We start from the raw sequence: 17,785 nt of genomic DNA on the forward strand, positions 1-17,785 counted from the left end.
CTTCAGGTGGCAGTATACGCCGTGAAGTTGTTTGCAGCCTGCCAGTAAACCCAAAGCAGAAGAAGAAGTGACGTCAGCGGCTTCATTTCATGGATGTATAATAAGAACTGGATACAGCGTGGGAGGCGGGGCCTCGTTCATTCCTATGAGAGTTGCTCATTGGCGCATGAAGACAAAATGGCCCAACTTTTGAGAGAGCAAAACGTCACGAAAGTATTCATATAATCAGGGCCGTCCCCAGGGCTGGACTGGGACAGCAAATCAGCCCTGGCATTTAGACCCAGACCGGCCCAAATCCATAAAACAAACGAATAGTAGCGGTTCCTGACAAGAAGAATAACTCAGTATAATTAAAAAAAACGCTATTATTATCCTTTTTACGTACCAGGGGCAAACAAAACTAATACATACCACAAGTATGTGTAACTATCAATCATTAGAAATTAGACCTTCAAACCCTCTCACAAAGCGAACAGTGACCGAGCACTAATAGGGGGGTCTGGGGGGGTATGCCCCCCCCAGAAGAAAAGTTTTAAAAATAACCCCTTAAATGATGACTTCTAGTGAATTTAGGGGGGGGGGGGGCCCTATAGTGCCCTGCCTCCCCTTTCTATGACAACACAATAGAGATAGGACCAGATGAGTCGACGGCATCTTTTTTATATACATTGACGCTTTCATTTAATTTTTCCATCCTTTTTTTAATCGCTGTAATTGTATTGCCTTTTTCATCTGTACACACGACACCTATTGCACGTCTGTCCGTCCTGGGAGAGGGATCCCTCTTCTGTTGCTCTCACAGAGGTTTCTTCCTACTTTCCACTGTTAATTGTGGGGTCTGTTTTGGGGAGTTTTTCCTTGAGCGCTGCAAGGGTCTAAGGACAGAGGATGTCGTACCTGTACACACTGTGAAGCCCTCTGAGACAAATTGTAATTTGTGATATTTGGCTATATAAATAAAATGTGATTGATTGATTGACGCACGCAAGGGGCTATAGTGCAAGTCTTAGGCGGCTGGTTTCTCAGAACCTCACAGAGCACACAGAACTGAAGGAACACAGGCTTAACCAAAAATACTATCCACTGTCTTTATTTTTTTTCCTGAGAATAGGTTTGAAAGAGACAGATTTAAATTTACAAAGGGAGTTGAAGCAACATTTGACAGAAATCCCACATAAATTACAAAAGTACACAACTAGCAAGATATATATACTGTATATATATACTGTACACACAAAGTAACTTATATACTAGACTGAAATAACTAAAATGAATGCTTGTTGTGGAGAGGGGCACTATGTCCAGCGTCCATTCCTCGGTGTCTTGTGTTGTGTCCAGCTGAACAGAAAACATTCCGGCCTTCTATTTCTATATTATTCATTCTATATATTGTCAATCAAAACTACCACAAAAAGCTGACTATAAACATTTTTTTCAGGTCCCAAAAGACCACTGTTGCCCTTATAACCAAATAAGTAAATAAACTAAACAAAACAAGCTGCCAGCTGACAGTAATTGTTCATGAATGGTGGTTAACAAAATAATGACATTCTTTCAATGAGACAACGTATCAGAGTCCCATTAAGCTATATTTTAACTTGCCAGGGAAAACCTAAAAAAGCCAGCTTACTAGCTTGTAGGCTAACAAATGTTTCTCTTATAATATTTGTCTTATTAGTGCTTCATCAAGGGGATATTAATGGGTTCCAGAACTACAGAGTATCATAACCTTAATAATAATATTTTCCTAATTTTCTTAGCTTCTGCTTACCGCGAGTTCTCCTCCCTCTCCCCACTCACGCTGATCTCTCTCCCTCTCATCATCTTCCTCACCACCAATATCGGCCACGGGTGCTGAAGATGGACCTGCACCTGTACTAAACATGTCGGTTATTTTGACACAAGCGGCAGCATCAGCACGAAGGGCCTGCTTTTTTCTTGCCCGCAATTTTTCTGCTCCCCCTTTTCGCTTGGCCTTCGTCTTCGCCTTCGCCTTCTCCATTTCTAACTCGAACTTTTTTTTTTCTCGAAAAAAAAGGCAGTTTGGCTTCAACGGCCGGCTCACCGACGTGGTACCGAAGGTTTCTGTACGGACATTCCCAAATCAAAAGCCCTGGGTAAACGGTGAGGTGCGCGGCAAACTGAAAGCGCGCACTCTCGCGCACACAGCGGGAGATTTGGAGGAGTACAGGAAGTCTAGGTATGATCTCCGGAGAGCAATAAAAAATGCAAAGAGACAGTACAAAGAGAAGGTGGAATCTGACTTCAAAGGCTGTAACACTAGGAATATGTGGGCGGGACTAAGGACAATGACTGACTACAAAGGAGCAGCGGGGGGTGCTGCGGGAGTGTCTGCGTGCGCATCTCTCCCAGATGAGCTAAACAGTTTTTTTGCACGCTTTGAGAGCAGCCAGGCTGTGGAGGTACAGAGGGACCAGGAGCTACACTGCCCTTTTGTTTTAAATAGGGCAGATGTGTGTAAATCCTTTAAAAGGGTTAACCCACACAAGGCTCCTGGACCTGATGGCATCCCTGGCCGTGTTCTCAGGGTGTGTGCAGTTCAGCTGGCAGAGGTGTTCACAGACATCTTCAACAGGTCCCTGCTGCAGTCTGTAGTCCCCACATGTCTTAAACACTCCACCATCATTCCTGTCCCCAAAAAGACAATCATCACTTGCCCCAACGACTACCGCCCAGTAGCACTCACCTCCATCATAATGAAGTGCTTTGAGCGGTTAGTCAAATTATTCATCACCTCCTCCCTCCCTGAATCTCTGGACCCCCTGCAGTTTGCCTACAGAGCAAACAGGTCCACAGACGACGCCATAGCCCTCACCCTCCACACTGCCCTCTCACACCTGGACCCGAAGAAGAGGAACACATATGTGAGAATGCTGTTCATTGACTACAGTTCAGCATTCAACACCATTGTGCCCTCCAAGCTGGCCATCAAGCTCAGAGACCTCGGACTCAACAGCGCCCTCTGCGACTGGATCCTGAACTTCCTGACGGGCAGACCCCAGGCAGTGCGGGTGGGAAATATCACATCCTCCACCCTGATTCTTAACACCGGTGCCCCTCAAGGCTGCGTGCTCAGCCCTCTCCTCTACTCCCTGTTCACCCACGACTGCGTGGCCACACACAGCTCCAACACCATCGTGAAGTTTGCTGATGACACGACCGTCATCGGCCAGATCACAGACGATGACGAGACGGCATACAGAGAGGAGGTCGAAAACCTGACATCTTGGTGCCAGGAGAACAACCTCCATCTCAACATCAGCAAAACAAAGGAGCTGATTGTGGACTACAGGAAGCAGCAGGGAGAGGGACACGCCCCCATCGCCATCAATGGGACTACGGTGGAGAGAGTCAAAAGCTTCAGGTTCCTTGGGGTCCACATCACTGAGGACCTGACATGGTCTCTTCACACCACCACCATCACTAAGAAAGCTCGACAGCGGCTCTTCTTCCTCCGCAGGTTGAGGAGGTTCAAAATGGATTCCAGGATACTCTGCAACTTCTACAGGTGCACGATAGAGAGTATCCTCACTGGCAGCATGACGGCCTGGTACGGCAGCTGCACCGACCTCGATCGTAAGGCTTTACAGAGGGTGGTGAAAACTGCACAGCACATCACCAGGACGGAGCTGCCATCCATGGAGGACCTTTACTCCCAGCGGCTCAGGAAGAAATCACTACGGATTATCAAAGACCCCCATCACCCCAGCCACAAACTGTTCTTTCTGTTGCCGTCTGGCAGACGTTACCGCAGCATCCTGGCAAGGACAAGAAGATTCGGAGACAGTTTCTTCACGCGGGCAGTGAGACTGTTAAAAAAATTGAACTGTTGAAACAACTTCAAACATTCAACTGCTACTCAGTAGTATGTATCTAATACCTAATATATATATATCATTCCAATAACTTGTATATAGACTCATACTGCACTATTCCACATCATAACTTTATTTCATTTTTATAACTATTATTATTTTTGTATTGCTCTTGCTCTTATTGTTATTATGTTATGTTATTATGTTGCATTGTTGGAGAAGCCTGTGACATAAGATTTTCAACTGCATAATTACTCTGTAGCTATGTCAGATTGACAATAAAGAACCTTGAACCTTGAACCTTGAACCTCCTGGGGGCGTGATTTAATGATGCACACCGAGCGGCCCAAAGGGGGAGGTGATTAAAGATTTGATTGGGCCAGCCCAGTGTCAATTACTAAAAACATTTAAACAGAGGGCCAATCTACCCGTCTTATGGGCCGGACTTCAGAAAAAAAAAAAAATGACGTGTCGGCCCAAAAGGCACGTCGGCCCACCGGGAAAATGCCCGGTATGCCAGATGGCCAGTCCAGCCCTGGCCGTCCCTCCCTACAGGCCGATCATGCAGACTGCGTGGGGCCTCACCTTGCGGAGGGTGCCTCAACTGAGCCGAAAATGTGGCGCACCTATGCGCTTATGCTGCGCAATTAGTATGGCCACGTCGACGCTCGCGAAACAGAGGGTCTCATCATATAACTTTGCGTGGGGCCTCATGTTGGCCAGGGACGGTCCTGCATATAATCATATAATCCGTTCTTATTGTGCATCCATGGGTAAAGGTAAAACTCATGTAGTACTGAACACGTCACATGAACGTGCCGGGCGGCGCGGTCCCGTGGGTTAGATGCGCGTTCATAATGCAGAGGAAAATAACTCTCAGAATAACGTTATTAGCACATTTTACAACTTGAGGAATGAATGTTTTTAATAAGGGCTATACAAATGTTCATACTGGGTAGTTTATTTAGTTTGTAAAAAATTATCCAACGATTTACGGACGTCTCTTTCCCAATGTTAGTCAATGGGAAAAAGTCTTTCCGGGCCCAGCGACTGATACGGAAGTGTAGTACCGCCGTTTGGCCACAACAAATATTTTCCTCAGAGTCCGGCGCACTTCCTGGGGGCTTGCTTCATTTGCGTAATCTTCCCTCAGGGAATTTATAGAGAGGCGAAGTCCCTCCCCTTCCGGTTGAGCTCCATGGGACCTTATTTCGGAAAAGTTATGCATTGAAGTCAATGGAGAGAGAAAGATTATCTTTCGATCCCGTTTGTATTGTGCCACGAATTACACATATGATGTTTGTCAATTTAAAAGATAATTTTACAAGTCAAAAAAATAAAAATGTGTCGTAAAACTGTGAAGTAACACTTTTTTTTTGTGTGAAACCGCTCAATGAACTACATCTCCCGTCTCGCACCACACACCAAGACAGCCGTCACGTTGGCACATTTCACTTCTTTCTTTCAGAATGAGGCGAAAAGTATTAAAAGAGGTGAAAATCACTACAAGTCTGGGCATGTTGAGAGCTGTACATACACAAAAGGGGAGTTAGTCGGTTCCGTAAGAGCCAGCATGCGGGACCGGGATTCTGGGATTTGTAGTCTTTCGAGTTGCGTATTTTTCATAGTCTTATATTTCAACAGTTTTACGACAAACTGTGACTTTTTTGACATGGACATTATTATTTAAACAAACATCATATGTGTAATTCGTGGCACAATTCAAACGGGATCGAAAGATAATCTTTCTCTCTCCATTGACTTCAATACAAACATTTCCGGAAATAAGGTCCCATGAGTCCCACCGGAAGGGGAGGGACTTCGCCTCTCTATTCCGGTGTGAACGCGATCGGCTCTTAGTTCCATGGGGGTACTAAGTGCTGGGAACTAAGTGCTGGGAATAAAAGGTGGGGTAGGTAAGTTTGAGAAACCGGCTCGAGATACACTTTTTGTTATATTCCATGGAATGCTCTTAACATCCCGATAGCAATGAATATCTTAAGTGCTTTGACAAAAAATCCATAAAAAAATGTCATCTGTGGAAGCCGTAGTACTGTAAAAAGCACGACCAATCATTTTAGCCGACCCGGCTAAAATAACTGGATGGCCTACCTGCCTGTCAGCCTTCCATCTGTGCACAAATTTATCTCGTGCCCTCATTGGTCATGTGCGCGTTCGTGTGTGTTGGAGGAGGGGCTCTGTAAGGAAGTGGCAGATTTTTTCCGGCTGTGTATTCTCAAATTCTAGCGATCTCGAGCTGGTTTCTCCAAAATTACCTACCCCACCTTTAAGTACGGCAAAGTACTTGAAAAGCGTGAAAGTGTGAAAGATGAATGAATGATGAGATGAGTGAGTGTGCTCTGTGTGTGCCCTGAGCTCAGCCTCACAGGCAACCCCTTTTCTTAGCTAACTAAACGTGCCGTCTTATTTAGCAGTCTGGCTTGCCTTCAAATATAATCCTAACCTTCAAGTCCATTATCTATAGTTTCTCATTTTCGCCATTGAAAGTTACTTTTAATGCAGCACAGTCTTTACATGATCATAGGAGGCTATTTCGGGACGTCTGCTAACGTAAACACGGAAATGGGAACCGTCTCCCCTTCCTTCACCCTATCAGAAAGTAGGCGTAAATTCATAGCATAGTACCATTGGGTTGAAGTTTGCCACTCCCTTGTTATATATAATATAAATAATAACAACCGGTAGCTGTGCTAGCATGTGGAACGAGAACCTGTGGGACAAGAAGCACGTTTTCCTACAGCACTTAAAGCAGTCAGGGACCTGAATACCTCATTCGTTTGCCGAGTTATCTCAGCGGAAACACCGGAGAAAGCAGCAGCATGTCGGTGGACAGCGTGTTCAGGACCCGCTCTCTCGGTGTGGCCGCCGAAGGTCTTCCTGACCAGTATGCCGACGGCAAGGCAGCCAAAGTCTGGGAGCTGTACATCGGAGACACGCAGAGTAGGACGCAGGAATACAAAAGCTGGGTGGTCGCTCTGCTAAAAGAGCAAAGGGTGAAGAAAGTGCTGGATGTAGCCTGCGGAACAGGGTAATGTCAGGCACAAGCTTTGCATTGGTCACTAGTGTAGCAGTGAACGTCCCACCAAACTTCATTACAAATGTGTTCAATTTGTATGCATATCCTTTGAAATTTGCAAAAGTAACACCCGAGTCAAAACTTTTACACAGTTTCCATAGTTGCTCAACCCAACCTTTAATTCGGCATTAATTCTATACATCAAGTCAACAACATTAAAAAGAAATGTCACTGTTTGTCATTTGTATCCAGATACAGCAATAATATTAGCAACCGTGGTACAATAAGTGATATATATTGAAGAGATGCAATGTCAAACGCTGCGCAGATTTAAAAAAAAAAATTTCGTTGGCCGAATTGTAGGCTGCACCCAGTAATGTAAGTATTAGTATTAGTCATATGGCAGTCATTACAACGTGCTGATAACAATTGGGCTGTAAAAAAAACCTCCCATGTTTGTGAATGGTGTGACTGAGTGATCATTCTAATTTTGTAAAATGGTTATTATGGCCACGTTTACGGTTTTTCTATGTTGTTGTTTTTTAAAGACTTTTAACGTTCTTGTTCTTGAGAGTGACATAGACACATATAAGAACACGTACACCTGTGTAAAGTAGTTTATTTGAGAAAAGATCATTCCTACTGTAAAAGTATTATAAATGCCCTATGTTCTACAATAAATCTGTAAGTTTATCTGAATAGACAGATGTCAAAACATTAAAATATAAAACATAAGAGTACAGCATATATTAGGACTGGGCAACATATCAATATTTTATGATCATGATATTAGAGTACATATCAAATTTGATTTTGCATATCGTATAATGGCCTAAGTGTTGCCTTGCTGTAAAGGCTACATTATAGTAAAATTATGCAATTTCACACTTTTTATGATCTGTCTTTGCCTACTTAGTCATGATATCCAGAATGCTGATTTTGTAAACATTTTATGTACCCTAAAATATGTCGCAATATTGATATGAAGGTGCTTGATCTAAATTACTATTATTTGATATAAACCGAATCGCCCAGCTTCTCTGGAATTTGGATCCGCTGACTCTTTTAACTCTGGACAATAACCGGCTTAGGCCGGAGAGTAATGAATGAAAGTGCAGAGTTGCACCAGACACTGTGCCAGCTGTCTGGAGCTGAGACCATGAGCTGACCCATACTGGCTAAAATAACTTTAACAATACAACTAAGACGGATTATATGGTCTAACAAAGTTTAGTTTCGCATATCTGTAAATATGTTTTGCTTTCTACTGCACATTTACACCAGTTACCCTCATTCAAAGCACATTCTAACCAGGGCTGTGAGATAGCAGATGTAGGGTTCAGTGGCCTTTGACCTGGTTCTATGTTGTTGCAAGGAGTTTTGACTGGTTCTGTGCAGTCTGTTTACCTCTGCTGATAGTGTATCTGCGCCCTGGAACCACAGCAAGGCCATTGGCTGAACACAGACAGGAGGACAACATACTTTAACTTTAACCTATCTCAACCTCAATTTGTCTGAGAGAAGTTGTTCAAGAGATACAACATTTAATGTCATGTACACCAGGATTTTACACTAGACAGAAATGTTTTATCCTGATACTTCTTAATTCATATTTTACATAAGGCTGCAGGTACCCAGTATAACGGCCCACAGGCTCTGACAATTTGTATAGTAGTTCCACTCAAGCACCACCATGTGAGGCGACGTAAACACGCTCACAGTGGAATGAGTTTACAACTGGCCTCACTATTTTTGGCTGTCTAAATGTGCTCTCCAGTTGTTCTGCAGTCATTTTTAGCAACAACTTATACAAGCGCAGCAGAAGCTGCAGATCATGCTTTCAAATTGGAAGATAATAATCATAAATTGCAGATTAATTACCTTGATTTGATTTGGGATTTGTTTTTCCTGTTGGTTTGATTTTTTCTACATTTATATATTTACAGTCTATATATTTAGAGATATTTTACGTAGAACCCCTGCAACCAGGTTGTGTTTTTTTGGTGTGTATCTGTTGTATATTGTATATATATCTTGTTACTAAGTTGTTGTTAATGATTGCAGTATTTTAGGTCATTGTGCAATGAATCTGCTCCTGTGTTGCTTTTGAACTTAGAATACGCATTAATATGGATTCTGGGAGTTGCATTCTCCGTAGCTCTTGCATATTGTTCAACATTAACTCACAATTTGTTATTTTTTGGGAAAGATTTGTTATTCCCAAAGAGACTTCAGTGCAAGGAGAGTGCAAACTAAATTCAACAGCCCAAAGCCAGACTGTGTTTGGCGTGTGTGCATGTGGTTCTGCCCGAAGCATAAAGAGCTACTGGCTGTCAAATATAATTGATCTCTTCATGCCTGTAAATCATTAATGCGTATTAAGAAATTCATCTATAAACTGCATTGCTTTTTTGAAGAAAAGGAACTAGATTATTTTTTGTCTTGGAGCACAAGGAACCTTACTACTTACAACATTTCACTCCTGACACATGATGAAGTCAATAAAGAAAACACTTTCTGTACTACAATACAGTGTCAACAGCAAAGAGTGTAAGCTATGCTTTTGTTCAGTACAGAACTTGTATATTTACAGAGCAAATGTGTTGTGTTTTGTAGAGTTGACTCCATCATGTTGGTGGAGGAGGGCTTTAATATGACAAGCGTGGATGCCAGCGACAAAATGCTCAAGTACGCACTGAAGTCACGGTGGGAGAGAAGAAAAGAACAAGCTTTTGACCAGTGGGGTACGCCAGTTCTCATTTGAGCATTATTTCTTATTTTATCAGGTGATGTCTTCATGTTTTCTTTATGTTTTACTTTACGGACGTTGTTTTCCCTCAGTGATTGAAGAGGCCAATTGGTTGACGTTATCAGAGGATCTTCCAAAACCAGGCCCTGGCTTTGATGCTGTCATCTGCCTCGGCAACTCATTCGCCCATTTACCAGACTTTAAAGGTACGTTAAAGTTAAAGGAAGAAAGATATTACTTCAACAATCCTTTTTTCCAAAGAACTTTCACATTGATTTAACATTTTCCCTGGATTTGGGATTACAAAAGTAACCAATGATATATGGATTACAAACCATCTCCTACAAAGAAAGGTCTAGCCTTGAGTTGAATTCCAATGATCATCCAATGTTTATTGCTCTCAGGGGACCAGAGTGACCAAAAGTTGGCCCTTCAGAACATTGCCAGTATGGTGAGACCTGGTGGGATCCTCATCATTGACCACCGTAACTACGACTACATCCTGGAGACCGGCCAGGCGCCACAAGGCAAAAATATCTACTATAAGGTACTAAACTTAAAAGTACAATCACAATATATAATGGAGATATGTGAAATGAAACCAAACCAATAAGCTATCGGAAGCTTTAAAAGGGGGTCCCGACACACTAAACAAAAAGTGTTTACAATATACAGATGTAGCACTCCAGATAGGACTCCAGCTTACAGCTTCCTGCCTAAGACCAGCGTCTGGGAATGTTAAGCCCTCCCACTATTTTCCAAGAGGGCGTTGCCAGATTTTCAATTTCAGGATTTAACCAGGAGATGGCGCTTCATTCACAAATACAGAAAGACAACTTTTCATGGACTTTCAGTTGTGTTTTGAAGAGCATTTGAACACATCAATATTTTAGATCAAATAAAGTATATCTAATCTTGTAATTCAATAATATATAGTCTTTATATATTAAATAATCATAATAATAATGTAAATGTTTACATTACACTTCTTTATTTGTCATGCTCATACTTTTACCTTTACAATCGTTTGCTTTAATATGCAGTATATTTTTTGTATATTTTTGTGTTTGCTTCCTCCTGCTCCCTTTCGGACACATACTGTATGATTTATTATTATTATTAATATGAAGATATTATTAAGATAAGATGTTACTTTATTGATTGAACATTTTAGTTTAGAATGTGCTATCCCACGGTATTTCAGAAGGCTCACAGGTCACATTCCGACCATTATTTAAAACAATAGGTGCGATTAGGTGTGGCCCTTTTTTATCAGTAACGAATTTAGCAGTTGAACATAAAAGTCAACTAACTGAGTGTCACTTGCAATGACAGTATTGTGTTTTTATTTTATTAACCTTTTACATTAAAAATGGTTGTTGAATATATAAATATTATTATGAATATGGATAAATACTAGGCTATTTATTATAAACGTTAGTCCTTAACATCTATCACTGTGTATATCACCATTCTTTAATTAAATGTTTGATAAGTGCATGCAGATCACAGTACAGTAAAACACGTACACAGATACATTATTTTGTATTTATATTGAAGTAGCCTTATAGAACCTGATGACAATGTCAATTTCACTTTCCACTATGTCCACCTTTATTTTGCACAACCAATGGCAGAACTTTATTGAGGCCTGTAATTAGTCAACTACAGGTATCTTGGGTCAGTCTTGTCTTCCAAAAATCAGGAAGTAAAGTCCCCTGGTTTGTGACAAGATGTGAAGTCAACAGATAGTCACTCAGAGGGGGGTACTATTTCTTTTCAAATGCATATAGGCTATGCCACCCATTTACATGTAGGCTACACCGCTCTTCCAGTCAAGAATTTTAATTTGAATGGGATGGGGAGACGTGTGTGATTAAAAATGAGTGGCCAAATTAAGACTTAGTTTTTCAAAAGAGAAAATGCAGATATTACACTCAGAAAAGAAATGGCAGACATATCAGTACTCTTAGTGCCAAGTTGTCTCAGACAATCTGCATTTCCTAATGTGGGACAGTTCTGTGCAAAATGTGGGACACTGAAAAGTCTATGTTAAAAAGCCTCAGTCACCTTAATTCATGTAATGAAAACATCTCAGGTCAGTAACACTAAAAGCTAAAAGTGCAATACCATGTTCAGCTCTGTTACTATTTATAATGTTATTGTTGTTACAACAGAAGATGTTTTTCTTTAAATTGAAGTTAAATGCATCAATCTGGTGCACTTTGAGGGCAAAATTAAGAGATTTATGGTGTTCACACGAGACGGCTCCATTTAGCTCCAACCGCTGGAAAAAGCTGCAGTACATATGCCGAGCCTGTACGTAGCGCTGTAACTTCCTCCACAAAAGCAGCGAAGAAGCATGGATGTCATGGTTGCCCTTCTGTTTATTCACCGTGGTGGGGGCCGAGGGAACCGGGCAAAAATTATAAAAGTGCCGGTCAAAGGTCTTCTTTGTTATTTATTGAGCTTTAAAACAAATGAATAACGACTATATATAATAATAAAATACACGGAGCCTGGCCTCTCTTTTTCCTCCCTCTCTTCTGACAGCGTCAGTGTCTGTCTCATGCAGCAGCTGATCCAAGCACTTTTCAAACCTTGATTTACCATCCTTCATCTGTGTCTATTAATGTTGAGCATTTTCTGTTCCAAACACAATCGCTGTAGTTCTGACGTAAAACTGAAGACTTAAGTGTAAAAATGCTTTTTTTACACTTTAGTCTTTTAACCTTTACCTTCTTTAAAGTCCAGTGAAATGGGAGCGGCTAAGCACTCTGTGTAGATTCAAATGGAAACATATCTGTTCTGTGAGGCAGGCCCCTTGTTATTGTGTGTTGAAGATCACAGTTGGTATGTGGATTATCGACTCTTCATGTTCATTCATGCGCTTTCTCATTTCCTGTTCTGGTCTGAACTGTCACCTTCTTCTTAGCATGAAACCTCTTCTTCACTGAACTGGTTCTATTCAGTCTGATCACTGAGGGCTTAGGTGTCTGTACTTCTGTCACATTACTCATCAAACTGAGGATTCTTATGTTGATGGGAAGCCAGATGGGGATCACACAACCTGTGTATCCAAGCTCCAAATGAAAATCATTTTGTGGGGTCCCATGTGTTTCAGAGATTTTGTCTGTGTGACTACATCTTCCTCAGGCCAACAGTGTGTGTTAGCATGGAGGAACTGACACTGAAGAAAAGTGCAAGGGCATGTGTTACTTTCAGTTTACTGCATATTACGTAAAGAACTGGTTCATTTACGTGTTTAAGTTTAAATAATGCCGTTGACCTTTGTTTTTGTGTGTGTCTGTGAAGTTGTTCTGATTCCTCAACATCTACTAATGACTGTTGTCAAAACCGTTTTCTCTCAACAATTTTCACCATGCTGTTCTAGTTGTATTTACTTATATTAGAAATAGACTGTCCTTCTTGCAGAGGATTGGAAAGACTCATATTGTTTAGGAATGTTTTATTTACATCTAGCCCGAGCAGCAGCTGAGTTTAAGACCTAAATCTCTACCCAGAGCCTGCCGGATATTGTCAGATTTTCATCGAAAGTGGCCCCAGAGAAACAGAAGGAAATGTGGATGAAACTGTCAGGTTTACGACTTTCTGTTGCCAATGGGGAGACGAACAGATCATGTCAGGAGTACTGAGAGTAAAAATGTATTTGGGATGATGACAAAATTGAGCTTTCGTATGTGGTTTAAAATGACGTGTTGCTAAAATGCAAATGTATTTGCATAAGCAGCACATGTTTGTTTTCATATATCTAGGGTTAAGTTACCAATCCTGCAATTTATTATAATTTATCTTACAAAATATATAATATGCAATCATAAAGACACAACAGCGGGAACCAACAGAAAGGAGCCTTATTTTATTTATTACCCACAAAACAAGTTCCATATTCCTTAATCCAAAGAAAGAATGAAGTAACCAGCTGGAAGGCCTAAGTAGAAACTAAGTCAACAGTCATGTGCTGGAGAAAGATCCACTCCTGATCTTCTGATCCTCTGTAATCCCAGTCTGCTCCTATAGTCTCCATATATAAGAGCCACTGCCTGGTGGTTCAGTCCTACTGGTTCTTGGTGCCTTACACTCAGCAGCGTGTCTCATTATTGTGTCTGTTTGTGTTGCAGAGTGATCTCACTCAGGACATCTCTACCTCTGTGCTGTGGGTCAACAATAAGCCCCATATGATCACTCTGGACTACACCATCCATGTGCCCAAGGCCGCTCTGCAAAATCTACCTGAAGTCAGGTACGTCCACTCACAGAACACTGTATTTACAGAAGCCACGCCCACCGCTAGGGGCGGGACAATACGGGACAAAAAGCCTCTTGTATCTGGGTGAAATGTATTTAATCAAATATTATCATATTTTTAGCCAAATACTTCAATATTGATATTGCAACGATATTTTACATTTTGCTTTTGTTGTTTCATAAAATATTTAAACTATAAGAGTTTTGAAAAAATATGTATTAGTAATGTTGATATCATGACTTAGTGGGTAAAGACTGATAATAACTAAATCATTTTAATATAATGCAGCATTCAAGAAAGGAAAAATACTTGTGCCATATTAGGATAAGACAATGTCCCAAATATAACACCATATCTACTGTCGTATCACACCATTGACATCATATGAATACACTGCCCAGCCCTAATATGTGGTTAATTTAAGTTGTGGTATATATCATTTTTCAATATCTCAATATAATACATTCTCTGGAGAATCAAGTGAGTGATCTAATGCAATGCTTCTCAAACTTCTTTCAGTAATGTACCCCCTTTGAAACATTTTCTCAGCCAAGTACCCCCTGACAGACCCCGGACATTTTTGATAGAAAAAGCCTATATAAATAATTACAATATAGTGATGTTCCATCAGTGTTTGATTTATTAACTCCTTCATGCATGATTTACAACAAACTAAGGATATTTTCATCTTTATGCCATGAAAAAAAAGAATATAATGAAAACAAATTAAAACAGATTATTCCAAGGAGTTTTTCAATTGAAGTAATATTTAACAAACCAATGAACAAAATGATATATTATGAAAAACTATAAACTACAATACACACATTTGACATGTTTATATGAGGACCCCCTAAATGGTTCTAGGAATATTTGATATAAAATAGTGTTTTCTATTTAACTTATTGTACTAAGATTACAACCTTAAAATCACTGAGAATATCTGCGTCTTTGCATGCAAATTTGCACAAAATAAGTGTTACCCTATATTTTTGGAGATATGAAAGGTAATTGCAGTGGGATTTTTACTTGACCAATTACGGACATGGCAGCATAAAACAGGATAAGAATCACCAAGGATGTTGACGTACTACACATTTATTCAGAGCCACAGAATATACATATGAGTATTATCACATTTGATTGAATTGAATAGCCAAGGTCACCAGACATGTTAGACACAATAAAAGTGAAGATAGTGAGCAGGAATTCTAACATTCTATTGTTTTCCATCCGCAGTAAATTCCGTCTCTCCTACTACCCTCACTGTCTGGAGAGCTTCACTGGGTTACTGAAGGAGGCGTTCCACGGCAAAATGGAGCACAGCGTCTACGGAGACTTCAAGACGTACGTCCCTGCCCAGGCCCAGGCCCCCTGCTACTTCATCCACGTCTGCAAGAAGACCGCCTAGATGCCACACACGCACACGTGCACACGCACACGCACACACACAGAGCTATTTGAATATGTTTTAAATCTTTATATTTAATCTTAGATCTTGATAAAAAAAATTAAAAAGCAGCATATTTGCATATTTGGTGCAGGAATGAGTCCGGCAATGAGTTAGCATTTTAGCACTTGCTGTTTCCTTAAGGTCAACGGGTATTACAAGCTGAAGAGATGTTTTAAATGTGATCTACGATAGAAAACACCTCAGTAAATAGTCCACTGGGGATTTTCTGGAGCTTCTATTTGTCTAACATGAGGCTAAATGAGACTACTAAACGTGATCATGGTGAACATTAGCCGCCTTTAGCTTAGCGGTGGTGACATTAAGTAATCTTTGAAGCATAACATTAGCTATTTACGTCTGTCGGTCCACTTAAAAAACAAATCATTAAGTGGTGTTAGTATCTGGAGATTATCCTGCTGAACAAAATGTGTAGTTATCAGTAACATGTGTTTGCCACAGATCTTAAATCAAGTGGAAAAATCCCATTGCTTTTTGTGGAGGGAGCCCTTTGCGATGCTAACTTCCGGGTCGGCCTACGTCATCACTGCACCACTCTGTCATCTTTTGACTTCTTTTGTCATGAACATACGAAAGCTGGAATGATAATCATATTTTAAAAAATGATCATGGTCGGGTAATTCATGCATTACTCTGATTGTAAAAAGTGAGCTAAAATATTTGGCTTTACCTGATACAATTGGTTGATTCATATCTCACCTTTTTACTTAATCCACAGTGCGTTCCCAACATTCTCAAATAATAACAGTCTTAAAGGATCAAAACTGGTTTGAAAAATATATTCAAAATGTATCGGACCACTGTCTTGCCCATATCTGTTTTTTTCCCAATGTTCTTTATGTTGCTTTTCTTTTTCCTCCCTGCTTACTGCCTTTCTGAACTTTAATATCCACAATAATGTTTTGAAATGGTGCTGTACATCAGTGATATTCCTCATGATGGAACACTTGATATTACCAGCATGTTATGTACAAAGTGCTTGGATATTTTCTTAAACAATTGAACTTTACCACAAGAGTCTTAAAACTAAAATTGTGAATACAACGTACGGTATGTAGGCTTTCTTTGCTGGAAATACAAAAGTAACATAGCCCAGCCATTTAAGGCAAATCTGGCCCTGCATGATGGCCTTCCTTTCATTGCAGCCCCCAACCCATTTTACATTTTTTGTTTAATATTTATCTTGCAAACCTTGGTGGAGTCCCTAGAAATACCTAAAAACAGACAGTGAAGATTTGTAATCACCCTAAAAAGGCCTGGTTTATTTTCTGATCAACAATCCTCCACCCTTTAGTTTTCTTCTTCCTCGGGACCTCCATCTCCAGAGCTCCATCACTTCTGACCTCTGAAGCTCACGAGAGAACGGCTTCTGATATTGGAATTTAATTTAATACTTTTTTAGTAGAAATTAAGGTTTTGTATACCTGGTCTCTGGCTTCTTATTTGACGGTACCATTAAGTTTAATTTATTTGAGTCTTTATAATTCCTGGTGACTATTCTTTATTAGTCCAGGTTTAATCTAAAACCACTACTCCTTTGTCATGTAGAAACAAACGTCTTTGAAATTGTTGTCAACCAAAGATTATTTTCTTGGAATTAAATTGCGTTAAAAATGAGAAAAACTTGAATGTCAATCAACTGGAAGAATAATGTATTGTGCTGTATAATCCAGGTCCAAATATATTTTTGCTGTGACACCAAATTAAATGCCAGGGGAAACACATCTTATCATCACGTGGCTGTTTGCCTTAAGAAGGAGCGCATGGTGCATTCAAATACCTCCTGTAAATGCAGGGTAGAGCAGCGTGTGACTGAGATCAGTAGGTTCAGAGTGTGGTGAGATGTATGGATGTTTGTGTGGCTTTTAAAGTTTATGTTGCGATAAAACCGTTTCACAACAGTCTTATGTTGCCAATTCTTAAAAAAACAAGTGTCAACATTTTATAATGAACAATGATTATTGGAAATAAAAAGATATATTAAATAAATCTGATTCTCACATTTTATTTTTTGTTTCATGTTGCTGTGATTGATGATACTACTGAGTTTATATTGATGTAAGCTCACGGGGCTTTCAATTCATTTGAATTCGGGATGAAAGCATCCCCTTGTGTCATCTTTTGTTTTCAGAATCACCATTTTCGTATGGCAACTGTTTAAAAGCTGCATTTTTTTCTAAATAATGACATGACGTATTAGACAATTGCCACTTTATTCCATTAAAAACAGATATCCATATCAGAATCAGACGACTTCATTTTTCCTCTGTTGAATTGCTCTAATCTGTAAGAATGTGCAATAAAAAGATCAAATAAAGTACAAATATGTATATAAACCTAAGAAGATAAAGTAAACTGTCGAATAAAATATTAAATGAATTAGAGTTTAAATATTTATTTAAACATAAGAAGTTAAATCAAC

The 17,785-nt window shown here is 40.1% G+C and overlaps 1 protein-coding gene across 1 annotated transcript; it reads left to right on the forward strand.

Annotated features, from left to right (window-relative positions):
* Positions 1-6,508: 6,508 nt before the first annotated feature.
* On the forward strand, positions 6,509-17,352 carry gnmt (glycine N-methyltransferase). The gene is made up of 6 exons (XM_034135278.1): positions 6,509-6,885; positions 9,490-9,617; positions 9,715-9,828; positions 10,027-10,169; positions 13,765-13,886; positions 15,132-17,352. Exons 1-6 carry the CDS (start codon positions 6,677-6,679, stop codon positions 15,301-15,303), a joined length of 888 nt encoding a protein of 295 aa, XP_033991169.1. The 5' UTR covers positions 6,509-6,676; the 3' UTR covers positions 15,304-17,352.
* The last annotated feature ends 433 nt before the right edge of the window (positions 17,353-17,785 follow it).

Source organism: Trematomus bernacchii, unplaced genomic scaffold, assembly GCF_902827165.1.
Source record: "Trematomus bernacchii unplaced genomic scaffold, fTreBer1.1, whole genome shotgun sequence".
In the NCBI taxonomy this organism is placed as follows: Eukaryota; Metazoa; Chordata; class Actinopteri; order Perciformes; family Nototheniidae; genus Trematomus; species Trematomus bernacchii.